The sequence below is a fragment of the Nyctereutes procyonoides genome, unplaced genomic scaffold, assembly GCF_905146905.1.
Source record: "Nyctereutes procyonoides isolate TBG_1078 unplaced genomic scaffold, NYPRO_anot_genome, whole genome shotgun sequence".
Classification (NCBI taxonomy): Eukaryota; Metazoa; Chordata; class Mammalia; order Carnivora; family Canidae; genus Nyctereutes; species Nyctereutes procyonoides.
Genome location: NW_026575135.1, coordinates 21,823,634 through 21,851,317, shown reverse-complemented (window position 1 = coordinate 21,851,317; position 27,684 = coordinate 21,823,634). Strand labels below are relative to the sequence as shown.

The 27,684-nt window shown below is 38.2% G+C and overlaps 1 protein-coding gene across 2 annotated transcripts in view; it reads left to right on the top strand.

Moving 5' to 3' along the window:
• Positions 1–1,464: 1,464 nt before the first annotated feature.
• RECK (reversion inducing cysteine rich protein with kazal motifs) overlaps positions 1,465–27,684 on the top strand; it is an 86,388-nt gene continuing 60,168 nt past the window's right edge. For both annotated transcript variants that reach the window (XM_055302250.1, XM_055302249.1), the window contains exons 1-6: positions 1,465–1,612; positions 12,347–12,405; positions 14,432–14,506; positions 15,848–15,884; positions 18,282–18,367; positions 20,071–20,118. In XM_055302250.1, the coding sequence (XP_055158225.1) occupies positions 1,513–1,612; positions 12,347–12,405; positions 14,432–14,506; positions 15,848–15,884; positions 18,282–18,367; positions 20,071–20,118 (405 nt within the window). In that variant the 5' untranslated portion in view covers positions 1,465–1,512. The remainder of the gene's footprint in view (positions 1,613–12,346; positions 12,406–14,431; positions 14,507–15,847; positions 15,885–18,281; positions 18,368–20,070; positions 20,119–27,684) is intronic.

Here is a 27,684-nt window from a genome sequence, read left to right as displayed (position 1 = left end):
AGAGGGGTGAAAGCACCACAGAGGTCCAGAACTAAAGGTGAGAGGTTCCGAAAGAATAGTGGCAGAAGTTCAGGGAGGGTGTGGGGATGAAGCTGGAAAAGGTGATTGGGTCCAATTGCTAAGAACCTCTGACCCCATGTTAAATGATTGTACATCATTCTGTCTGAAGAAAACAGACAGACTTGGCCCCTCAGACTTCGAAGCAAGAGAGCTGTCATCAGAGCAGATGTTTTAGAAAGATTATCATAATTTATATTTTCCTTGTGTAAGCTTAAAAGAGAGACTAGAGGAACCTAAAATACATATAAACTAACTTCAATATATGGACCTTGGAACTTGAAAAACTGTAAAAGGAAATTATGAGATAATAGGGGAAATGTAAACACTTACTGGATGTTTAATAACATTAAGGGATTTTACATTTGTAGCTGTGATTATACTTTTTTTAAAAAGGGGTAGGAGTGCCTGGGTCCTTCAAGCATCTGCCTTCTGCTCAGGTCATGATCTCAGGGTCCTAGGAGCCCCTGATCTGTAGGGAATCTGCTTATCCCTCTGCCCCTCCCCCTACTCCTGCTCTCTCTCTCTCTCTCTCTCTCTCTCTCTCTCTCAAGTAAAATCTTTAAAAATGTGAAAGAGGGGAAAACAAGGTTTTAATTCAGGAACGGAGAGAAAGAGAGAGAGGTGCTTTGGTAACAGCGGCCCCTTTCAAACATGCCCCACAACAGCTGTGGGGGCAAGGGGTGGGGTGAGGACTCACCTCCAAATTACCTCTTAAACAAAATCTAAACCTGACATTCAAGGCTCTCCATATCTAGGTACACAGCCATTCCAATACCTACCTTGTCCCAATAGGAATTAAGTGCTTAACTGTACATCAAAGACACATAGAGGCTACATATGCCTCATAGTTTTGGTGATGAATCTGTCCCTCGGTCCCCCGTTAGTGGATCGTGTCTTCGGCAGTGCCCCTCAGATGTTAGGGGAGGCCGAGTTGACCTGAGTGCCTTCTTTGCGTGTGAGGCAGCGTCTGGGCAGAAAGGATATTAAAAGGCTCGCTGCGGGTAAAGAGGAATGAAAGGGAGAGGTCCCTTTGGTTCAGTCTTGGACTAAGCGCTAGTTCTCAGGACAACTTGCGGTGTGGGTCTCCTTGGGCAGGTGGGTCTCCTCTTTGAGCCTCAATGATCCCAGGTGCAAGCCTCGGGAGGTGGTAGAGGTGTTGCAAGGGCCCTTCCAGCTCTGACACCTCCTGACCCTGCACGTAAGGAACACTGGCTGCGGGACTCCGCGGCAGAAGCCGACACACAGCTGGGCCTTAACAAAGAGCCGGGGTCTCGGGAATGTTCCCGCCCCCATGCAGGTTCTGGAAACGCCCAGAGGCCGAGGGGGGAGGGGCTTGAGAGCGTCGCAGCCAATCACGAAGGGGCCAGGCCGCCGGGGCGGGGCTTCCGCGAGGAGCGGCGGCGGCCAGGCTGGGTCCGAGCATCCCGCGGCTCCGGACCCCCCGGCCCGGACATGGCGGCGGTCCCGGCCTCCCCGCGAGGCGCGCTGCTGCTTCTCCTGGCCGTGGCGGGGGTCGCGGAGGTGGCAGGGGGCCTGGCCCCGGGCAGCGCGGGTGAGTAACTGCTGGAGCAGCGGTTCGGGGCGGTCCAGGGCGGCCGCCTCCGCGCTCCAAGATGGCGCGAGGCAGGGGGCGGGGGTGCGCGCGACCCCCAGCCCTGGCCCAAGCAGGGTGACCCAGGGTCGGGAGGCCCCGGCGGGCGGGCGAGGGCGCTGAGACGGGACGAGCGGGGAGCCGTCCCCGCCCTCGCCGTCTGCGCCCCGAACATTGGCCGCACCGGGAACGGTGACCCGGGTTCGAGGCCTTGCTCTGTCACCCACGGGACAGGGGCCCTGCTCTCGCCTTCACCCGCGCAGCGGACTCGGGTCTCCGTCCGAAGAGGGTGCAGTGCCTTTGCCCGGGACCGTCGCGAGGGCTGGATGGCATTTGCGAGGTGCTGCCGCCTCACCGCCGCCCTGGCCAGTGATTGTAACTTGACCCCCAGTTCAGAAAGGGCAGACCTCGGGCGGCGAGCCTTGATGGGCCCCACAGCCTGCCAGGTTCAAGTCTCTGAAGAGCCTGCCCCTCTGCTGCCGGCCGCGGCGGGTGCGCTGCGCTGTGAGTCCAAGGTAGCGCTGGGCTCCGGCGGGAGATCGATTAAAACTCAGTAGACCCTGCTTTCTGGAGGCTGGTAGGCTTAAGGACAGTTGTGTGCTTGCTCCTGAGGACTAAACCAGGGACGGGTAAGAAATTGTTCAGCGTCTCCCGCGTGCTGGACTTTAGAAGTTGATGCCAAGGGAGACATGGCGTCCATCTAGGGTGGGAGGAAAGTGGAATGAGCCCCCCAGTTGCACACACATTAGATTTACACGTGCAAAGTGGTGGAGAAGTGCATTGCCTACAGGGAGAGACGCCTAGAACAAAATCAATCCCAACAAGATAGGTTACAGTGTTAAAAGAGTTTGTTTGTTGTTTTAATTTTTTTATGTATTTATTTATGATAGTCACACACAGAGAGAGAGGCAGAGACATAGGCAGAGGGAGAAGCAGGCTCCATGCACCAGGAGCCTGACGTGGGATTCGATCCCGGGGGTCTCCAGGATCGCGCCCTGGGCTAAAGGGCAGGCGCTAAACCGCTGCGCCACCCAGGGATCCCTATTTGTTTTTAAGACAGAGTACTTAAGAAGGAAGAGAGTTGTATCAGGAACCTGGGATTAGATAGTTAATTATAATTGGATTCTAAATTTGGCTGTTAATTAGACATCAAAAGAGGGAGAGAGAATGAGAATATGGCTGTGTATTCTTGGCTACCATCAGCTGACCTTTCTGGGCCCCATTTTTCTCATTAAGTTGATCTAAAGCACTACCAAAGCTATGGCCCATAGAATACTGGTTGTCCGTTCTCGTCCCACAACCAGTTGATTTTGTGGGAGACATTCAAGTGGAGTAATTAAGAATATAATATTGAACAAGTTACTTGACCTTAGTCTTTTTGTGCGTTTAATACCCACATTTATTATATATAGTACCTTATGGATTTTATTGTGAGAATTAATAAAGCAATATATGTATAGAATTTAGAAGAGCATCTAGTAAGCACTGAAATATTAGCTATTAAATAAGTTTGGGAGACACTGCACATTGTACCGTTCTCTTATAAATTCACAAAACAGGGGATCCCTGGGTGGCTCAGGGCGTGATCCTGGAGTCCTGGGATTGAGTCCCGCCGGCATCAGGCTCCCTGCATGGAGCCTGCTTCTCCCTCTGCCTGTGTCTCTCATAAATGAACAAATAAGATCTTTTTAAAAAAATTCACAAAACATTAGATTTACAATAAAAGGTCCAAGGAAACTTGTTTGCTGGGGGAATGGGAAAAAGACTGGTGATAGGTATGGAGTTTCTTTTAACGGTAATGAAAAATTAAGCAGTAATGATGGTTGCACAGCTCTGAATATTTTAAAAACAACTGAATTGTACATTTTAAAAGGGTGAATTTAATGGTTTGTGATTGTTAATGTATGAACTCAGGCATATTAAACATTTTAAGAGTTTATTTGAGCAAAAAATGATTTGAATCAGGTAGCTCCAAATGGGAGGTGACAAGAGCTAGAGGAAAGATTTTGATAGAGAAGAGGTGAAAGCAAAGAAATTATTTGATTGGCAATAGCTTAAGTGATAGCCTCATTGGGAACGGCTAACCGGCTGTTTTTGATTGGTTGTCTTTAGGTTTCGCTTTTTTAACCTTGAGGCATTATAGACTTACGTTTGGTTTTGCTTAAGTAGGCTACCAAGGCATTAAAACCGCCTCAGTCTAATGACCTCCTTGTTTAATTAATTTAACATGATTTATATCTCAGTATTATTATAGAAAGAGAGAAGCTTGTTTGCTTATGGAACTCCTTTTTTTGCTCACGATACCTAAAGAACACTTGAGAATATTCTGGGCTAGATAATTTCTAAAGGCTTCCAGCTTTAAAAATCCATGACAACATACAGTTTGGATCGTTTGATAAAAAGAAAAATTCCAAGTTTGATCCAAAAGTCATATTTGTCCTTTGTACTAAGTTCTAGGAAGCATATATTGCCTGGTCCTTACGTAAAGGACATTGACTAATACAATGGACAAAAGCTTCCATTGTGTATTTGTAGGAAGTGTGGGGAATGTTCTTCAATCCTAAATAAAAATTGAGAACACAGTATTAAATTGTGTTTCAGCGAAGGCCTGACTTTTATTCCTGATCAGACAGTCTTCTTTTTCCTTTTCAAGGCTGGGTACCCTGTATGCTCTGGTATAAGGCTTTACTTACAAGTCTTATCTGTTCTTAGGGATTTTTATTGCTATTCTTGGGGGTGGAGGTGAGAGAATGATATTACTTGCTCAGTGATTATTATTTCTTGTGAAGTTTGGGCACAATCTTCTATCTTCTACATTAGAGTAATGCCACTCTTCCTATCCTAGTGTACTTTCCAGTCCCAGCACTGCCCCCCGCCCCTCATTTCTGATGTTTTCTTTGAAGTATAGGATAGGGACCCTATGCTGTAGTCTCAGGATCTATGTGTCATGGCATCTATTTAAGATGTTTTGTAATGATACAAAAGAGGGTAAGATGAAACATTAAGGGCTAAATTTCAATAAGTTGGCATTTAAGAATTATGTAATAGTCAGCCTAGGATCCTGAAAAAGCATGTAGTGAATTTTAAGTTAGAAAAAGCAAACGCCTATCTGGAGGGAAGTAATAGAAAGCAGATTCTCTTCCCAAAGACATATCTTGGCCCACATTGTGGAAAGAGCTAAGATTAGTAATAGACCAGATATGACAGTTTATCCTGGTATGCTGCTAAAAGTCCTATCTCATATCTATAGATTTAAGCAGTCTCAATAACCATACTTTTCACTGTGTGCCTCTTCTAGAAGAAAGTGTGACAATGTCGAGGAAGTGGTTTTTGTATAATTTAAATGTGATTTTTATTTTTATTTTTAATTTTTTTAAATAATAAATTTATTTTTTATTGGTGTTCAGTTACCAACATACAGAATAACACCCAGTGCTCATCCGGTCAAGTGCCCCCCTCAGTGCCCCTCACCCATTCACCCCACCCCCCACCCTCCTCCCCTTCCATCACCCCTAGTTCGTTTCCCAGAGTTAGGAGTCTTTATGTTCTGTCTCCCTTTCTGATATTTCCCACACATTTCTTCTCCCTTCCCTTATATTCCCTTGCACTATTATTTTAAATGTGATTTTTAAGAGCAAAACATCCTACAAAGGTCTATTTGTTCAAACAAATATATTGAGTGCTGGCTATATGTCAGGCACTGTTCTAAGTACAGTGCTACTCTTAAGGAGCTTACATTCTACCAAAGGAGAGAGACAGTAAACAGATAAATAAAATGATTTGTGATAGTGATAAGTATGCTGTGAAGGAAACCAGCTAATAACAGAATCTTGTGAGTAGAGGGAGAGAGATTCTTTACATACTGATTACAAGAGAGGCCTCTTTGAGAAGGTAAAGTTCACAAACAAAATCTGTAGACTGAAAGTCTAAAAAAGGAATAAGGACCAAAGAGTGAAGAGACCCATAGGCAAGAAGGAACCAGTATGGTTGCACCATAGTGAACAGGAGAGCAGGCTAGGGTTAACAATACTGAGTCTTACAAAAAGCCACATAAGGATTATGGATTTTATTCCTTGTGCAGAAAGAAACCAATAGACTGTTCTGTAAAAGATGTAAGCTTTGATTTATATTTTAGATCACTCTGGCTGCTGAATGAAAAAAAGTAATTGTAGGGTAGGAGTAACAGCAGGTCAACTAGAAGCGCTCTGCAGTAGTTGAAGCAGGAGATAGTGGTGAATTACAATGAAATGGTGGTGGAGATAGAAGAGAAATTAAAGATTACATGTAGATTTTTACCTTAAGCAGTTTAGTTTAAAAATGATGTCATTTACTGAAGTCTGGAAGATGAAGAGGAGCAGATTGGAGGAAGGTTGGCAGATGAGCCGAGAAGAGCATCAGAATTCCATTTTTATATATGTTTAAAATGGATATTAGGAATAACTGCCGTAGGTCCATTTCATACCTGTCAGTAATCCATTCAGCAAATATTTGTTAAGCTGTTATACTGTGATAGGTGCCAGGCATAAAGGGGTAAGCAAAAATAGACGCGGTTTCTGCTTTCATGGGGTTTGTTTATTAGGAAATTCATATATATATCTACATTGCTAACATTATGTGGTTGTATTAGTACATATCTATATTCTAGATCTGAAGAATATATGAGGAAAAATGTAGTTTAGTCAAGTATGTAGCACATAATATGGAAGCTGTAAAGCACACAGATAACATGAAAAAGACATCAAGAAAAGTATAGTATTAAGAGAAACTTTCTGATCATGGAATATACTACTGGGTACCAGACATTTATACTTTTAGATTTGTTGTTTTATAGATGAGAGGCTTGCAGCATAAAATGGGCAAAGGAATTATGCAAAAATACTGGCTATTAGCCTCTTTGGGGGAAGACCTTAGGAGAGTCGTTTGCTTTAGTTGTTTCAGAATGATGAATGTCTAGGTTAGGGCTCTTTTGACCACCTAAGGGAAGAGAAACCAAGGTAGCTTGGGATTAGGGGGCTAGTATGTAGCATCTAGCAGGGAAGCAGAAATCCAAAGGTAGGAAATTCAGCAAAGCAGACCTTGGGACTGCTGTGGGAACTAGAAAGCTTCCAGGACCTAAAACTACTATTAGAGACTATCTCTCTCTCCCTTCATAGCTTCTGTGTGCATCTCTTGCATTTCCCACTCTCCACCAATCAGCTTCCTCTTTTTATTCATCCTTTCTGGGCTACCATAAAACTTCAGCTTCCCTAGCTCCACCTCTTCTGGACCTTATGGCTTCAGGGCCCACCACCTTCAATGCCTGAATCTATGCTGCACACTTCTGTGCCTGAGTATTTGATTGGGTCCAATTTATCTTTTGACTTAGGCCCAAACCTCATATGATGTTGCTAAATTATGCATTGGTCACCATATGAAATATGGTACTAAAGTGCCCCAGTAGGAGAAATATAATTTTTGTACTTTTTTCTGATAAAAGTCATTGTGTAACTAGGAAATTATTACTTATTAACCAATGAATATCATTTTTTGAGCTGAGCAGTATGCTAAATGGATATAAGAAGTTTATAGTCAGGGATGCCTGGGGGGCTTAGCGGTTTAGCACCTGCCTTCGGCCCAGGGCATGATCCTGGAGTCCAGGGATCGAGTCCCACATCAGGCTCTCTGCATGAGGCCTGCTTCTCCCTCTCCCTCTGCCTGTGTCTCTGCCTCTCTCTCTCATGTCTCTCATGAATAAATAAATAAAATCTTTTTAAAAAAAAGTAGTTTATAGTCAAATTGGGGATACCATAAGTACACACATGAAGTGATTAGAGAAAATTTAAATGTTAAAGTTGCCAGTTCTGACTAGAATATCAGGGCCTTCAGTAGCCAAAAAATCAAGAGTTTAGAGTTATTGGAGGAGAAAGTCTTACTAAAAGTTGAGGTGGGATTTAAGCCTTGAATGGTGTTTGGATTTAGGTCAGCACAAAACACTAAACATTTCAGTCAGAATGCTGTGTTCAGGGTAAATGTAGGCTTTCCTTGTTAAAAAATAATAGAAGATCAGGGAAGGTAAAGTTGTAAGAAGACTTGGAAGGTTTAAAATTGGAATACCAAGAGGCCATTGTGAGCCCTTTATTAGAAGAGTGACATCATGAAGGGTCTATCTGGCAGTCATATTGGTAATAGAATCAAATGAATATAAATGACTGTTTTGGCACTGGAGTATAAGACAAACAATGGAGAAGGATATCTGTAACTTGCCAATGACTCAGAAAAAAGTATGTCTAGACACATAAATAAAGCAGTATGATGAAATGTTAGCAATATTGAATCCAGGTAGTGGGTAAATGGGTAATCCCTTTACTGTTTGGCTCTTCCTTAGATGATGATATATTTTGTATAGAAACACAAACACATATATTTTTAAAGGAGTAAATGTAAAATTGCAGGAATGTACTTGTAAGTTGAAGGGGTAGCTGTCATTTAAATGTTTTTAAAGTGTCAATTTCCAGGCTGTTTTGAAAACAAAAATGTGATTAAAAGTAAGATGAGTTTTTTATTAACATCCTTTTTTTAAATATTTTATATATTTATTCATGAGACACACAGAGAGAGGCAGAGACATAGGCAGAGGGAGAAGCAGGCTCCATGCAGGGAGCCCAATGTGGGACTCGATCCCGGGACTCTAGGATCATGCCCAGGGCTGAAGGCAGGTGCTAAACCACTGAGCCACCCCGGCATCCCAAAGACATCCTTTTTATTAGACTGACTTTTTCCAGTATCAGCTCATATTTAGTTTTTCTCCCCTTCAATAGTGGTAGGATACATATATTCTGTTGTTGTAATTCTGTAGGAAGACATTAATTAGGGGGAATCTTTTTTTTCTTTAAAAAAGAAAACAAGAATGGCTTTTCATTAACTGAATTATAGATTTTAGGAGGTTTCTGTGGCAAAATTCCTCCTAGCTTAAAAAATCCTATAATTCCATGAATATTTTAGTTTTAGATTAGGGCATTTATTTTTGTAAGTGCTGGTGGGTCTTAGAAGCTGCATTTTTCCCTTGTGGCTGGAGCATGTACTTCCTGCTTGCTGGCCTATCTTTAGTACGCACTTGGCCCAAGCTGTTAGCCAAACCTTGATGTTTCTAATTATTGGGTAATTCTGCTTGCATATTTCTAGGTTGCACTAATACCTTTTTAAAGCCCATATACATGGCCTTCAGCCATCTCTTTGGTTTTTATTAATTTTATAATTATAGACCCTTAGAATAAGGGTGCAAAATATGACACTCATCCTTACGTCTTTAGTGAGGATAACACCTGAGCTTTTTATTTTCATCATGTCAACATCAAGTTTTATTTTGAACTAATTTACCTTTATCGGTTCAATTCCCCTTCTTGAGAATAAGCAGTTTTAAACTATTTTTCTTGAAGAACAAGAAATTAGATTAGAATCAAATTATAAAAACAAAACATTTCTAGAATTAATTGTCTTATATAAAAACATTAGGCCTTGGAGAGTTTTTTTGCACTCTAATTGTTAAATGACCCAATTAATCCATTTTAATAGCTCTAAAAAAGACAAAGACCTTTAATTGCCACATTAATTGCCATTTGAATCCCTTCTCCCTATTCTTGATGAAGGCGAATGAATTGATGTTTATTTGTAGACATTTATTTCTTGAAAAATATGTAGTGTTAAAGATTTTTTAAAGTTTTGTTCTTTCAAAGGAAGGAAAATGTGCACCAATATAATAATGGCTAACGTTAAGAACAGGGTATGGAAAGTGTGATGGAGCATAGGTCCCCTAGCCTGTTCATGGAGTGTGGCAACCCTCTTGAGGGAGGAAATGTACTATTACAGAGGAATGCTCCATTGGGAGGGGGAAGGGAGTTACTACCAGAAGACTTTGGGCTGTCCTCTGTAATCCGTATTGTCAGAATGATCAGAAAGCTTTTGGAAAGACTAGAAAGAAATATGTCAAAATGTCAACATAGATTCTGGCAAGACAGTGGGAGTATAGATCATTTTTCTTATTTTCCAAAGTTTGAGGTTTCTTAATGAAAAAAGAATTATTTTAAAAATTTAACTTTGAGGGTAACTACTTTATAAATTTGACCTTAACTATTAAACAGGAAAAAATAGGCCTTTATAATGATATTTTTAATAAAATTTTCCATTGTTACTGGACTTTCATTATAACACATTTTGTTTCTGTTCTAAATAGACCTTTGCTCCAAAAAACTGTTTTTCAAAGATCCCTAGGCCCAAATCAGACTCTTGTCTGCCTGAGTGTTTACTTTTTGCTAAGCTTGTGCTTATTGGGACCATATGTTATCCTGAGTTATCTTTGCTTATGATCAGCTGGATTTTTTGCCCTCAAATGACCTTTGTGTTAGAAAATAGTAAAAAGTGGCAACTTCTACAGCACTTCAAAAGAACACTTGATTATCACACAAGAGAGTCTTTTTTTGTTTTGTTTTTTCTTTTTCCTACCTGCCCTCCCCATTTTAATGAGTAAGAGGCTGAGGACATAACAGACTCTTAGAAGATGGGGAGAGCATGGTGTGGCCTGGTAGGGGAGAAGGAGTGTTTGGAGAAAGCCTCATGACTTATTGCCCTCTCTCCCCTTGAATTAGAGTTTCTGAGAAAGTAACTCTAACCTTACAAGCAAGGGACTTTTTTTCTTCTGAAACTTAGTGGAATTTTTATATTCTTCAGAATCTTTAAGTCAAGTGTTAGAACTGAAGCCACCTTTTTTTAAATAATAGAAATAATATTGAAAAGCCAGCCACAATAGTCTTTTATGAAACCAAATATAGGAATATGCCAATAATATCATATACCCTGTCACTGTTTTGTGGAAAACAATTTCCAGTTTTGAACAAGAAGCTTGTTGGTAAAATCTAAAGAGCTCTTTGTTTAATTCATCTATTCACTCATTTTCTCCCAATACAAACCCTACCTTCAATCAAAAAAAAACTTTGCTTTCATCTAATTTATGTACTGAAATTGTATAGATTGCATTTGAAGAGATTATGTTGCAAATTTATATTTTAAACCACTGTATCAGATCCAGCTGCCTGAAACGTAATATTTTCATCTCTGCTCTTTTGACAGCCCCTAATCAATCCAGCTGTATCTTTTTTTCCATCAGATACACTCTAGAATAATAACATGTCCCTGCCATTTATCTCTATAGCCCATCTATGCATTTCTTGGTCTGTAATGCTGCTTGGCAGCGTTTTTCCTTTTCTCTAATTTGATGTTTCTCAAACTGGCATTCTGAAATGTTAGTAAGTGGAATGAAAAAAGTGTTCTGTGTTCTGAGAAATCTGTCTACTTAGATCCCTTTTTGGAAGATTAGTAATGTATAAACATATTAAAGACTTTGTGAAGTGCTGCAGTAAGGAATTCTCTTTAACTTTTTAAATCCTTCATTTCCCAGTTTGTTTGAACATGAAACATTTTCTCCTGAGGGATAAATATTAACAACTCATGAGTAGAATACAAGTTTGAGAAAGGCATTTATAGTTGTCTCCTTTCTGTGTTCTCCAAAGTGACTGCTCCACACCTCTACAGTTTGACCTCAAACCCTCAATCCTTTTTGTTTTCAGACCTAATCTGTTTCACTGAGAAAATGAAGGATGTCAGCTTCCCTCTTAATTTATTAGTATCCTTATATCCTTTCCTCTTGTCTAGACTTTGTTTTACCATCAGGCTGTAACCTGGATAAAGTCAGAGAACGTAACATTTATTCACTGTTGCATCCCTAGCCCCAAACTCCGTGCCTTTTCTTAAAACCATATCCCTTCCAGCAGTCACCTCATTTCTCCAATATTCTGTTTCAGCCACAACTGTATGTATGGAATCTCAATTCTGGCACTTATCACCCAGAGTTAGAACAGACTTCATGAGTTAAAGGGCATGGTCCCCAACAAGACAGTATTTAGCCCGGATACCAGCTTAGGTGCTAGGCCACCCACACTTCTGAACAACTGGCTGTAAACCCAGGTTTCCCACAACCACCTCAAAATCAGTAATTCACCAGAATGATGCTTAGAGCTCAGGGAAGCTCTATAGTTATGATTACAGTTTTATTATGAAGGATACGAATCAGGAAGACCAGCCAAATGAGACATACGGGGTGAGGTCTGGGAGGAGATGCAGAGCTTCTGTGCCTTCCCCTCATGGAATCAGTGTGCATCACCCCCTGGCACATCAGTGTCTTCACCAACTAGATACCACTGAGCTTTGGTATCTAGTGTTCATTGAGATTTCATCACATAGAAATGATTGATTAGATTATTGGCCATATGGTTGAACTCAATCTCCATTCCCCAGTCTTGCTAGAGATTGGGCTGCTATCACATGGCTCAAGGCCTCAACCTTCAAATCAAATGGCTGATCTTTCTGGCCTATAGGGCAATTTTAAGGATTGAATGAGACAATGCTTAAAGCAAGCTTAGTAAAATTCTGGCACATAGAAAGTACATGTGACAGTCTCCACTATTAGCCTACAAGTTTCTTGAGGACCATGTGCTCAAAGTTGGCACTGTCCTTGGCTTGTAATAGTTATGCAGTAAAAGTTTGTTGAGTTAAAATGAATAATAGTAATCTGTTGAATAAATGTTTTGTGTAGCCATTTGATTTAGTTTAATTATCTTGTTTATTTAATAGTGGGCAACATCTGGTGTTTATTTTTTCTCTTAGGTGCACTGTGTTGTAATCATTCAAAGGATAATCAAATGTGCCATGATGTATGTGAACAGGTAAGCTTACATGATCATTGTTGAGGCTATTGGGTATGTAACTGTTTATTAAGTATAATTGTTTTGGAGAAATCTGCTGGATAGCACCTTAACCAAGTTTATCACTGTTAACATCACCAATAATGAAACAAATCCATATAGGTCTGCTGACATAATGCACTAAAAAGAAGCCAGCATCTTAAGGAGCGTTCCTATCAAAAATGCATAACCTGAGTCATGAGGAAACAATAGGGCAAACCCAGATTGAGGGATATTCCTCAAAACAACAGTTTGTACCCTTCTTAGTTGTCAGTTTTAAGAAAAAAAAATCATTAACATTTTGCAACATTTGCTTTAACTCTTTCTACATATACAGATACTGTTATTTTGGTGAAATATTTTGGAATTCATTATAGACATGATCATTTACTCCTAAATCCCAGCATGTTATCTCCCAAGAACAAGGACATTGTCCTATGTCACTGCAACACAATCACCATAAAATTTAGGAGCATAGCACTGATTCATTATTATTAAAGTTCATATTCTAATTTCACCAATTTATCCGAATAATTTCCTTTATAGTAATCTTTTTTTTTAATTCCAGGATCCAATCCAGGATCATGTATTGCATGCCACTATGGCAAATTAAGTTTTCTGCAAATTTACTGTCAGAACAACAGCTTTTAAAAGCAAAAATGGCCCCTAGATGTGTGACCATAAGGATGCTGAAGCACTGCTCTCCTGACTTTTCTTATTTATTGAATAAATCTGGTCATTCATTTATCCTATAGAGTTTCTTATAATCTGAATTACGCTATTTGCAACCTAATGGTATTATTTAATGTGTTACTCTTTCCTCTCTATTTCTTAGTAATTGGTAGGTAGATTTGGAGCAGAGTTATCTTAAAGAGCTTTCTGCAGTGATGAAAATACTCTATATCTGTGTGATCCGGTATGGTAACCACTAGCTACATGTGTCAAGTGAACATTTGAAATGAGTTTAAAGAGGTTGAGGAAAAAGATTTTGAGGAACTGAATTTTAAATTTTATTTAACTTTAATTGATCTAAGTTTAAATTTAGGTAACCACACATGGCTAACAGTAACCTAATGAGATAGGTCCAGAGGCTTGAGATTCAGGTTAGATTTTGTATTGTTTTGGTTTTGTTTTTTTGTTCAGCAGGTCTTATTCATAACTTTATTGTGTCTGGTTGTCTCTTTTTGTAATTAACATTACAGTAATTATTGATAATTGCCTAAGTGCATTAATTCACTAGTGGTTACAAAATGGTGATGTTCTAGCTCTCGTCACTTATTATAGTTGATAGTTTGGGAGAAAAATGGCTACTAAAACTAACTAGAGATAAATCCTTTTTCATTGTCCTTAGCATTCATGGATTTCACAGTCTTGACTATTTGCAGGTAACCATGAAGTTCTATCTAATATATAATGGTTTATAATTTACTGAGACATCAAATTATAATTGCATTAATTAAAATTCTATTTGGAAGAGAGCCAGTTAGCCTGGTGAGTGAACTTGTCAACTCCTTAGCATTTTTATTAAAAATGGCTTTGTCTCCATTTAGTGGTATTTTATGGAAGTTTATACCATAATGCTATTCACGGATTTGTTATATCAAGGGTATGACAGTCTGTTTTACATTGTCGTCAGTTGACTAAAAGCGGTTTGTAGAACAGTTTACAATGAACTTTTCTTTTTTTCTTTTCTGTTTTCTTTCTTTTTCTCCTTTGTCCTCTAACAGATTTGGTAGCCTGGTTTTCTCCATTTTTGATCATTAGAAAAGGGTCTAGACTTGCCACGGACCTTCTTGATTATTTGCCAGACTAACCAACCTTTTAAGAGATGTTACCTCAGCTTAATTTAGATCTTTCCAAAGGTTTTTAGTATATAAAAAGAAGTTGGAAAATATTCTAGACAACTTATAAACATAGAGGACAATAAATTTTACCTCTTATGTCTTACGAAAAAATGCCACAAAACTTTTTCTTTTTCTTTTTCTTTTTTTTTTTCTTTGTCAAATAGATATTCTCCTCAAAAAGTGAATCCCGACTAAAGCATCTGTTACAGCGAGCCCCAGATTATTGCCCCGAAACAATGGTAGGTCATATTTAATTTAACTATGGAAGCTTTTGTCTAAATGAAGCCATTTAATAAGTTAACTTTTCGATTCAAGAAAATTTTCAAAGTGATTTGGGTTTATGACCAAATTAAAATGTCAGATTTAACTGAGTACTTTAAAAAGATCATCATACAAATTCCTAGGTAGAATGTCATCTTTCATCTTTTATTGTTTATCCTATAATGTATAAAAGTAAATATAAATGTATTACAGTCTTTAGATTTCATTATAATAGTTTTTCTGGAATTTGGAATTTTGCTTATTATTTTGATAATTTTATGAAAACCATAATAACTAAATCTTCTGTTTATCTTGAATTTGAAAAGTTAAACTTCGGATAAGGGGAAATGTGTGACTTCTCATTATTCCTGTCTTCCCATTTTTTTGTGTATTGTAGATATATTGCTTGCCTGTTTCAGTCATGTAACTTAAAATGCTTCAGTGCTTGGGCCATCCTCAGAGTTTGGGATACTGGTGAGCCAGGCCAAGGAATTCTGAGCTGACATGAGACAGGCTTGCTTGCTTGCTTACTTACTTACTTACTTACTTATTTTTAAAGATTTTGTTCATCTACTCATGAGAGACACACACAGAGAGAGAAAGAAAGGCAGAGACACAGGCAGAGGGAGAGGCAGCCTCCACGCAAGGAGCCTGACATGGGACTCGATCCCGGGACTCCAGGATCACACCCTGGGCCAAAGGCAGGCACCAAACCGCTGAGCCACCCAGGGATCCCCTGAGACAGACTTTTTTAGATGTGGTGGCTTGCATTATGTGAGAGGGGAAAAGTTGTGGGTTTGGGTTTTTTTTTTTTTTTAAAGATTTTATTTATTTATTCATGAGAGAGGCAGAGACACAGGTGGAGGGAGAAGCAGGCTCCCTGTGGGGAACCCGACGTGGGACTCGATCCCAGGACTCCAGGATCATGCCCTGCGCCGAAGGCAGGTGCTCAACCACTGAGCCAGCCAGGTGTCCCATGAGGGGGGAAAGTTGATCAAACAATTCTGACAGACACATTTGCCTTTACTTGCTCTGTAGACATTTTTGGTTTTGTACTTAGAAGCAGTGATTCCAATAAGCATCCTGAGTATCCAGACTCATTATTAGTGCTCTTAGATGGGAAAATGGGAAAAGAGCAAGCAATATTTTTACATCTCAGTTTTATTTTTTTCTTCCCTGAATAGCTGTTTGATACTCATGTAGTCTGAGAACATTTACTATACAGAGCTAAACATAATCAAATTAGCTATATGTAATTTCTGATATTGTCATATTTAAGAACTGGTTATATAAAAGCCTTTTGGTGATTACAATTTTAGGTTGAAATTTGGAGTTGTATGAATTCATCTTTGCCAGGTAAGCAAAAGAATTATAACATTTAGCACTTAATCTTTAAAACCTTATTTTGTCCTATTACCTGATATATCCCTCTTGAGTTCCTAACTTCTTCTTGTAGGCACCCAAATTTTCAAATGTATAATTTATTCTCATTCTCTCAATCATTAACTATACTCTTGTCTCTACTTCTACCATTCAGTGAAACTGGTCTTTGAAAGAGTGCTAGGATCTCATGGTACCTAAATCTTATGGTCATTTCTCAGTACTTATACTTTTGACTGCCCTGCAGCACCTGGTATTGTGACTATTAGCTCCTTATGACTTCACCTTAGCTTCATGACCTTATCCTCTCTTACCTCCTCTTTCCTTCTCTTTCCACACTTACCCTGGTAATTGCTTTCCTTCCCAGAACTGTTAACTAATCAGCCCTGGAAAGATAACCTTCAAATCCAAGTTGTTACTCACGACTTCTAGACATGTCTACCTGGATTTCTGCATCCTGGTGAAGACTGAAGTACAAATAAAAAACCAAACTCATAACTACCTATCTTGTGAATGACACTTGACTGGAATCCCTCAAGTTATCTTTGCTGGCTTTTTCTTTTTAGCTCCATTGACTCTTCTTGTAAAATCTTGCATCTGTCCTCTCTACTCCTAGTTCAAGCCATTGTTATTATGTTCTGGGGCTGGAATATTGTAACAATCTTGTATCTGGTATTTCAACATCTCATAATTGTCCTCCCTAGCTCCTTCAAGAAAAAAAAAAAAAAGAGCCCTCCAGTGGATAGCCACTTCTATCAGAATAAAGCCCAAACTCTCTAGCCTGGCATTCACAGTCTTCCAGGATTAAAGCTTCCAGTCCTGATTAAAGCCAGTGCCTTGAAAAAAGGAAGTGTATTTTATATATCTCTGAACTCCAAAGGCTTTCACACTGTTTGAAGTTTGTATTTCAAACAAATTGTACTATTTGCCTTCTTGGAATTGCCCATATCCATGCTTGTTCTCCCAATTATCCCTCTACCTAATGTCCTGGAATTATTTATATATAATTTATATCTCTGATACATATATATGTATATATATTGCATACATATATATTGCATATATATAATCTACATAATGGGATAAAGCATATATTTTCTCTATTTCATAGCCACATAATACCTAATGGAGTGCTTTGCACATAATATTGTAAACCCTTATTGGACAGTTTAATAGTTTCTAGGAGGTCACTAGGGGTATGGAAACAGCAATATACTGTATTATGGTATAAAAGTTCACAGAATTTATGACGTATACTGATTCCATTCAAAACAATTTTTATTTTTTTTTTTATTTTTTTTTTCAAAACAATTTTTAAAATGTGAGTGATTCTGAATAGTAAACAGCAAAGATTTAGAGGAAGCTATACTAGGCAAAGGGGCATTTCTGAAAAGAGATAAAGAGGAATGGACCATATGCCTATAAGCATATGTCTTTCCTATTTATTTATTTATTTATTTATTTATTTATTTATTTATTTATTAAAAAGATTTTATTTATTCATGATAGAGAGAGAGAGAGAGGCAGAGACACAGGCAGAGGGAGAAGCAGGCTCCATGCAGGGAGCCTGATGCAGGACTCGATCCCGGGACTCCAGGATCATGCCCTGGGCCAAAGGCAGATGCTAAACCACTGAGCTACCCAGGGATCCCGTTTTTCCTCTTTAGATAATCATTACTTGTGTCTCTTAACTTCATCCTAGGAGTCATTCATTGACATTTATACTTGCAAAAATGGATGTAAGAAATGGCATTAGGATACTTTTATAATTATATTACCTTTTGATATCACAGTAATTTGGCTGGAGAAATAGCTGCTGTGTATAAATTGAAACAGAATAGTCATTTTGCCCCATAATTAAGTGTATTCATCAAAGTCAGTTCTTGCCCACAGGAAATGTTCCTGTCTGTTCATTAAGTATCAGTTTCTAAACTACATCATGGGTTTTATACTATTCTAGGTATTCAAATTTAATATTTTGAATATAATAATCTTTATGCCGTTTTTCATTTGCATGTTAATTTAGAATCTTTGCCTCTGCTTCACAGTCTAAAGGGAGGAAGGGCTCTCCTTGCTTTTCTTAACCTGTGTATCCTCTAGGGATGCTGTCTACCCAAGAGTGAGAATGATCGGAAGAGAGATTAGGGTGGCAGCGAGAAGAGAGAAAAAAAAACAAAGCACCTGATATTATGTTGTGAGGGTTCTGAAAGAGTGACAGCATTGGGGGTAAGGGTGGGAGGAGGGCCTTAATAATTTTGAGGCCCTGCTATCTGAGCTAATTTTCCTATGGACACCTGCTTTAACTTTTTTTGGCATACCATCTGTGTTTGTTACTGCTTATGACCAAAAAATTTGAACATTTTGTTTTTTAAGGTGTGTTTAAGAAGTCTGATGGCTGGGTTGGCTTAGGCTGCTGTGAACTGGCTATTACCTTGGAGTGTCGACAGGCATGCAAGCAGGTAATACTGAGCAATCAGGCTCATAAGCAGCATGGAGTACAGTTTGAGTATTAGCTGTGTGTATGTTTTGGACTTTGCCTACCTCTTACCTTTGGAGAGGTGACCCATAAAATCTACAAATTTACCATCTCTTGCATAGACCACTTCCTTTAAAACTTGCTGTTTTCTCAGTTACAGTTGCTGCTATGAGACCCTCAACCTTTTCTTATTCTCTCAGTCTTTTCTTATTCTTTCTTCTCTCTGCCATGCAGGAGAGAGGAAAGAATATTATTGGAACTGAGGCCTTTTGTACTCTGTGGTCATACTTAGTCAATGCCGTGTGACTTCAAATGATTGTGTAAATTTAGAGTATGCTTGGATGGGAAGATGAGGCCTTTTGTACTCTGTGGTCATACTTAGTCAATGCCGTGTGACTTCAAATGATTGTGTAAATTTAGAGTATGCTTGGATGGGAAGATGACACAGCTGACTTATTTAGCTTTCATCTTTCCTTCACTCTTTCATCATGGTTTTACCCTGAACATGTTCTTATATTGCTTCTCTGCTCCAAAGGTGAGCATGACTCCGACAGTGAACTGTGACTTCTCTTTGATTTGATAGATCTCTGGTCCAATTCAAGTTAGGCCCCTCTGTTCTTCCTCACTGTGTGTATTTTCATAGTGGTTCCTCAGAGTACTATGGGAAAACTGGTCTGCTAGCTGCTCATACTCACAACTGGTAAGAGTAGACTTAACTGGAAAATTTAGATAGACTGGAAACCACAGCTGGAAAGCATTCTCTTATTTTTTTCTTTTAGTGACTGATCTCTGGATCAGAGTACATGAGACATGTTGTCACCTTTACTTTCATACAGACCATTGTACTATGTAGCCTGAGCAACAGAGCAGCACACAGCCTAACCATCTCTGCCACTCTCCTCCAGCCATTGAGATGAATCTGAGTTGCAGAGGATTTGAACTGTAATGATGGGGACATAAAGAAAATTATATAAAAATAACTCTTTTTTTAAAAGATTTTATTTATTTATTCATGAGAGACACACAGAGAAGCAGAGACATAGGCAGAGGGAGAAGCAGGCTCCTTGCAGGGAGCCTGATGCAGAATGTGATCCTTGGACCCTAGGGATCATGTCCTGAGCTGAAAGCACTCAACCGCTCAGCCACCCAGGTATCCCCAAAAATAACTTTTGTTAATTGCCTGGCATGGCCTTTCCCTCTTTAGTTGCCCCCTTCGTTTCATATGGATCTTTTCCGAGGAAAAGATACTGACATAAGTCAGTATGAGAATTTCGAATATAAAGGGTTAAAGAAAAAGGAAAATATAAAAGCTCTGGCAAAGCTTCATAAGAAAATTGGCTACAGAGTGGAAATCAACTAAGAAAAAGTTCTCTGATTTACATTTTCTTCAAAGTCATCTAGTTTCTGAAATAACAAAAGGACCCTGTTATTATGTGAGATTAAAGCCATAAAATAGTGAAATTTTAGCATATCGTGTAGGTTCTGGGGCTGATGTTTGTTTTAAAGAACTTGTATGAAATTTGTTTGTTGTATTTTAGAGGAACTTTTAAATATTGGAGCATAAGGTTCTCTTTGATGAAATAAAGAATACCATACTAGCAAGTAATGTATATTAATTTGTATTCTTTTTGTCCTATGTTGAATAGCATGTGTAATAAATTAATGGAGAAATTTGTTATCTTTTAGGCATCATCAAAAAACGATATTTCCAAAGCCTGCAGAAAAGAATATGAGGTATGCATTTAACAGATTTGCATAGACTATTCAGATATTATCAGAATTGATAAAACCACTTAAGTTTTAAAAATGAACTCATTCTTACATAAGTTGCCCTTTACTTTATGGAAAATACAACCCCAACAAGATGTAGCTTGTCATTTAACTTGTTTAGAAATGTGACGACTTCAACTTGTTGAAATTGAGCATTAATTTTAAAGAAATGCCCTGTTAGCTATCCATGAATTAAGAAAATAAAATCTTAAAAAAAAATTTTTTTTAAGTAATGCCTAAATCACATATACAGAGACTTTAGCCTGTAGTGTATTCATAATAGCAACTGGTTATATCCAAGATTGTAAAATAGTTTTTCTTAGGTTCCATATCCTTTTTTGCTCCTTTTCCTATACCTTGACCCATTCAGGTATCCATCTTTATAAACTCTCTGGAATTGAAAGAAACAATCACACTGCCAGTGCGAGTAGCTTCAAACTTTCCTAGCTCTCACATTTGGCGGAAAAAGTACTAAATTACACAGGCTATATAATTAATCTAAAGGACTCTTGTCTCCCAATGGTGGTATTTCAAACACTGTGTACTAGATGGGATAGTTCCAAGGGCAAGGATAGAGGAGATATTTCATGTCATGCAAATATGTTCAGAAGATTGTCCCTGATGTGAAAAAGCTACTCATTAGACTACTTTCTCTAGTTTCTAGAACTCCATTGTTAAATGTGACATTATTGTCCTTCAGAGTGGAAGACCATGCAGCTAAGGATAGTTACGTCCATATGCTTCATTCATCATTTTTATCTATACACATTGGGATTCCTTTGCCTTTAATAGTCTGTGTTCTCTTGGAGAAGAAAGAATAGTTCTCTTAGCAGCTTCTAAGTTATAGTTCTGCCTTTTTTTTTTCTTTTCTCGGTGCCTATAATTATATCTCTTGATTAATATTTTTAAATTGGGAAAATCTTATTTATCTTTTGTCCCTTTGCTAAGTTATTTCTGTTTCTCTGAAGACACATTTCCAAATTAACTGCAACTCTCTGTTCTTATTAAAAGGAGCCTTGCTGCAAAGAAATAAAAGATCTTTCTTTTTTTTCCTTATCTCTCTACCTTTGAAATAACTAGTTTTAGTTTCTCCTGAACAAAGTGGCTAACTGTGATAATTCCTTCTTCTCTCCCACATGATGTCTGACACTGTCCATCTCCTGTAGCCTGTCCTCCATTATTTTAGTGTGCTTCCTTCTCTTGTCTGGATTTCTGCATTGCCCTAGGAAGTCTGCCAGTATGTGTTGATGAAGGACGGGACAGGAAAGGTAAGAGAGATAAACACTGTCCAATGAGAGAAATACTAAGGATAGTTTACTTTTCCCAGTCTGTCTTCCCTTATTGGCCTACAATTAAGTAACTATTTTCCAAAAATCTACATGCAAAGAGGGTTCTTTTACATATATATAAAATATATGTGTGTAAAAATAAATATGTAAAATACATATATGTAGTAGAATATATATGAAAAATATACATATGTAATATAAATCTGTTAAAAAGTAACTATAAGTTATTCAAGATAACTCAAGACTCCATTTGATTCCCTTTTTTTAAAAGATTTTATTTCTATATTTGTGAGAGAGAGAAAGACAATATGAGCAGAGGAGGGGCAGAAGCAGAGAGAGAAGCAGACTCCCCACTGTGTGGGGAGCTGGGGGACTAGACCCGGGGACCCTAGGATCATGATCCAAGTCAAAGGCAGATGCTCAACTGACTGCGCCACCCAGGCACCCCTCAATTTGATTTCTTATGTGTTAGAAATAAAAAGGACAAAAGTACTTTAATGCAGAAGGAGGATTCTGCATTATAAACCCCAAATAACAGTGACACTCATAATTGTTGAAGTCTAGTTCAAAGATGACTATTTTGTAAGTGAATGGGGTAAATTTGGTGTAGTGCAACCTATTTTAACTGGATTGGCTGTTTATCAATATAAGAATAATTTCTAAAACTAGACTCTTGGTATCTTTTCCTTAACATTGGGGTGGTCCCTGGAGTGAACTTCCAGATGTGTAAGCTGTTACTTTAGGTTTACAATTATATGGGTTAACATTTACCCTGAAGGATGGTTTTATGTGGCTTGATTAGGTAGTCAAAGAGTGAGTAATTTTATTTGGAGGAGCTAATGTTAGTCTTTACTGGTAAGCTGCTGCAGTATCCCCTTTGAGATTTCCTGAGAAATTTACTTCTATGAATAAAGTTTAAAATTGTTAATGCCATTTAAAATTCTGTTTTGTTCCAGCCAAGCTAAGCTAAAACAGTTAAATGTTATGTCTGATTTTAAAGCATCTGGTTCCTTTTCTTATGCAAATCAACAATTACTCATTGAATATGAGAGTTTCATATAATAGAAAGCATAAACTTTGGAGTTATACCTCACTTAGAATTCCAGTTAAGCTACTTATAACTTAAACTGAAATATTAAAGAATTGTATCTGAGTGAAGAATTAAAATATATACTGCACACAAGAGGGCTCAGGGAAACCAAAAAGCAGAGTGAGCACATTTGGGATTTATCAGGGGAAACTTTGCAAAGGAGAAAGGCCTGAAAGGATTGGCATACTTTGGTAAAAAGACTGTGGACCAAATGCATGTTAGCAAAATCACACATGGCTTATGCAGGGGATAGAAAGAAAATAGGCCTGTTGGGGCTGAGAATCTGTGCTTATTAATTGGATAGGCAACATAGGACCAGATCCTGGAAAGATGATATTTTAGGACTTAGCCCATCATTAAGTAGAAGGAGGTGATGAAGACTCTAATAGGAGACCAACATAACAAACTCCGTATTTTAGAAAGCTAAGAGCCTTAATTGTGTACATGCTAAGTTTTGGGGTTTTTTGTTTTTTTGTTTTTTTTCATGCTAAATTTTAGATCCCGCAGACCCCTCTTAACTTAGCTAAAAGCAGGTAAGGACCCAAACTAGGATGATAACAATAGAACCAAGTATTCAGGAATAAATCAGAGACTTAAAGGCAGAATCCATCAACAGGATTTGTTATAGTGGATTGAATATAGGAGATACTGTTCAGGAAAATATACAAAAACAGTTATTAGTGAATTGGGAGGTAGAACTGAAGAAATTATATGGACAAGCAGCACAGAAGGACAGATTGAAAGAGAGCTTAAGGAACATGGGAGATAAAGTGTTCTGATTGGAATATTAGAAGAAGAAAAGAGAATATGGGACAGAGGTAATATTTAATGAAGCCCAACAAATCTCCAGCAGGATGAAAAAAAATCCATACATTACAGACACATCTCATAGGAGTCAGAAAAAAAAAAAAAAACATTGCCTTCCAAGAAGACTAACCACTGATTTCTCAATAGCAACAGAGGAAGCCAGGCACAGTGGAATGATACCTAAACTGCTCTGAAAGAAAATAATTATCAACCTAGAATCCATATCCAGTAAAAATATTTTTCAAGAAAGGGCAAAATTAAGGCATTTTCAAAAAGCAAAAATGAAGAATTGCTATTAATGGACCCTTTATAGAAGTCTAGAAGCAAAAAAAAAATGAGAATGATGAAAATACAAAGTGACTAAGTTAAAACACACAAATTATAGAAAACAATAACAATATTCAGTTTTTAAGCCAGAGAAAATACACAGCAACAATAGCATATATGTTGAGAAGGAAGTTTAAAGAAATTAAGGGATACTGAGTGTTAGATGTTTTTAAATGTAAAAACCTATATCTCAGAGGTAGTTCAGAATATAGGACTAACGAAGAGAGAGATCATGCCCAAGTCAACTGTGAAGTAACCCTGTGAAGTCAAAGAAAACTCGATGAAAGAGAAAGTGTTGAAAATCAAGTGGAGAGCTGGATTTTGAGATTCCTTTTTTAAGGACTGGAAGAGAAGGATCCAGATATGGATTAGGAGGACCCTACCTGTGTTGAATGACGCTGTTGGTATGAGATGTTCCAAGAAAAAGAGAACTAACTCCCTATCAATGGAAATGTTCAAGCAAAGGTTACTTGATTCATATATTGTGGAAGGGATTTCTGCAATGGATGAGAGATTTGGCTAATGATCTCCCAAGTCTGCAGTTCTCTTTTTCTAACCCATACCTAAGAAAAAGTACTTCCTTCAGTACTGATGAGTACTTTTCCAGAATCACGCTTTTGATTAGAGCCACCAGTATCAACCAGTGGCTTGATAACTCTGACAAAGACATGTTCAGGTATCATGGACCTGCTTAGTTCTAGGTTCTCCATACATTTTCACAGGCACGGTCATTAGCCCACCTAGAAGTATCAGTCAGTCCACATAGATTCATAAGTTTGTGATACTAGAACCAGGGATGATATTCAAAATATCTAAGAGCTGAAATGACCTTGGCACCAACAGAACAGATGCTGGCTGTTACTTTAGGTTTACAATTATATGGGTTAACATTTACCTTGAAGGATGGTTTTATGTGGCTTGATTAGGTAGTCAAAGAGTGAGTAATTTTATTTGGAGGAGCTAATGTTAGTCTTTACTGGTAAGCTGCTGTAGTATCCCCTTTGAGATTTCCTGAGAAATTTACTTCTATGAATAAAGTTTAAAATTTTAAATTTAAATGCCATTTAAAATTCTGTTTTGTTCCAGCCAAGCTAAGCTAAAACAGTTAAATGTTAATGGAAACCATCAGCAGGCCATCCTAGTGCACACTGCCTCATTAGAACCAAAGTAAAAACTAACTCATATTTTCTGTGAGTTGTGAGATATCTAGTATTATTTTTCTGTGTAGCCTTTGTCTGCAAGTTACCTGAAGATATTTTCTGCTAGCCCTCAAAATGGTGATTAAAAAAAGAATTTTGTTATTCATAGTTTCTTTCTTGAATGTCAGAATGTTAACATGTTGTGAGGCTGATAAATTTCCAGAGGCTTGTTAATGGCTGTAGAGTGATGACACAGATTTTAGTTTCAGGTTCATAAATCTATTTCATACCTTTATGTTGGGCTTTACTGCCATTCTTATAATGGTCATAAATATAAATACTTTTTCCATTTGCTGCATGAGCCACTGAAATACAGTGCTACAGATTTGTCATTTATTTGTTTCTTCTTCCTTTCACAGATCCTTCTCTTATACTTTTATTCTTTTTAGAAATGCGATTTTCAGTTCTCTCCTTTCTTTCTTGGCTTTTTTTTTTTTCATCATTTGATCTTACCTCATTAAGTAAAGTGAGAAATTATAAAGGAGAGGCAGTAAGAAATATTTTTGTGAGGCATTTAAGTTATAAACTAAACAGTTGATAAACTAAACTAAAATAATCTGTTCTGGGGCTCTGGTTCTGTGATGGCTAAGATAAAATTAAGACTCTGAGGATATTAAAAAGAAGCCCTAAGAATCACAAAAACAAAGGTAGTTGGCCTTGTGAGTTTCAGACTCAATTCTATCAGCACCATCCTGTCAACAGACAGCTCAGTGCATAAGAGAAAGGTTCATGTATGTGTTAATTTTTGGTTTTTTAAAATTCTAATGTTCAAAATTCAAAATGATATACAATAAAAAGTCTTTTTTTCAACCTTCTGTACTATGACCACCTAGTTCCTAAAGTCATTTATGCATATAAATGCATATAAAGGTAAATATATATTTAATTCTTGTCTACCCCCATAACACAAATGGTACCTTGTCATATCCCTGGATGCCAGTGTTTGGTACATATTTATGTATGCCTACATGGGCTGTACAGTGTATTCTCAGGAAATGTCACAGTAAAATGTTCTGCTTTAAAGATTTCTTATGTATTTTATTAATTTTATTTTCCTTTTTCTCTCAAATTAACCTTGATTCTAGATTTACTACCAGAAGCATAAAGGAAAGGGATGAAGAAGTAGTCCTAAAAATTTAGAGATAAGAAGGCAGGGATGTCAGGGCCAGCAGGATTCTCTGGACAAGTAGAGGCATCCAGTGCCTCATGTGATTGGATCTTTTTTGCAGTGTTCTAAGGGTAAACCATCTTGTGTGGCAGATGACTATCTAGGCAGTAGATAGTGAGCTTTGGGAGATTTAGCAAAAAGAACAATGTGATACTTTGCCCCAGCAAAGCTTTCAGGACCTAAATGTAAAGCTTCTTTTAGTTAGTGCTAAGGAAATTCCAAGAATTGGCAGAAAATAGTAAATAGAAGACTGTGAATGGGAGGCTTGTACATGATAAAACGCCATACCAAGACCCTGATCAGAGTAGATATGAGCCGTTACCTGCAGCTGATGAGCTCCAAAAAGAGCGAAACCTATTAGGTCCTGCAGTACTGGCTTAAGATATAAAACCTTGATTATATTCCATTTGTATGTGGTTTTGTTGTGTCATATTTTGTATTAGAAGGGAATAACTCCTATTCAATGTCCTTGTGCCAATGTCTTTGCTCTCTAGTCCGTACTTCTCAAGAGTCATCTGAATGAGATCATCCCAAAGGGATGTTGGATCAAGTTTAATTGATTAGATTGTGACCTGGTCTAATCTAAATGGCCAGGTATTCCCCCCCTAGACAATCTCATCTACTCCCGTAGTTTTAATTGTCCCAATGTAATGAGAACTCTAGAATCCTCTTTGCTAACTTCTTTCTCTGAGTTCCTGAATCACTACTGGATATGTGTACTTTTGATGTTCAAAGAGCATTTCAATTCAGCCAGACTGATTGTTACCTTCCCTACTTCCCCATCCTTCTACCTCACTGCTGTGTGCACATGGACACACACACACACACACACAAAAAAAACCTTACATTTTTCATACATTTCTTGTTTGGTTGTTCTAGTGCAGTCCTCCCAGATACACAAACTAAAAGCCCTAAGAGGTGTTGTCTACACTTTCCTTTTTCTCACCACCTCCTACAAATAAGTGGCTATCAAGCCCTAAAGATTTGCCGCCAAAATTGATCTTCAATCCATCTCCTTTCCAGATCCTTGGTTACTGCCTTACCTCAGGCCCCTATACCACTTTTCTGGACTATAGTAATGCCCAACTAGCCTTCCTATTTAATTTCTCCCCCTGTTTACTCTCTCCACTTTTCATAGGGTGATCTCTTTAGAGACGAGGTGTAGTCATGTCACTCCCATCCTTAAAACTCTTCAGTGGCTCACCTGCACCATATAGTCCATGTTCCTCCACCTGGTAGACAAAGCTTTTCTCCATCTAGCCACTGACTATCTTCTCCTTGACACTTCAGCAGTATGCTACTTGTAATTTCCCAGACTGGCCATGTGTTTTGTTGTAGTTGGACAACCTGTTGGTTCTACTAGAATTCCCTCTCCCAGAATCCATCCTAGTACTCTATCCAGGGGTATGCTGGAGCTAATGCCTACTAGCGAGGGAGAACTGTTTGTTAAATATTCAGGAATTTTGCCAGCCTGTTTTTAACTCAAAAAAAGCAATGATGGGGGTATTTTCACCAAAAACATCAGTAAATATTACAAATCAGGACTTACCCTCCAACCCCACCCCTGCAAAAGTTGGTCCTATCACACCAGTACTCGTGTCCAACTGGCAATAATCTTTGCCTCAAATTCTGGCTTAGATAGTTCTTTGA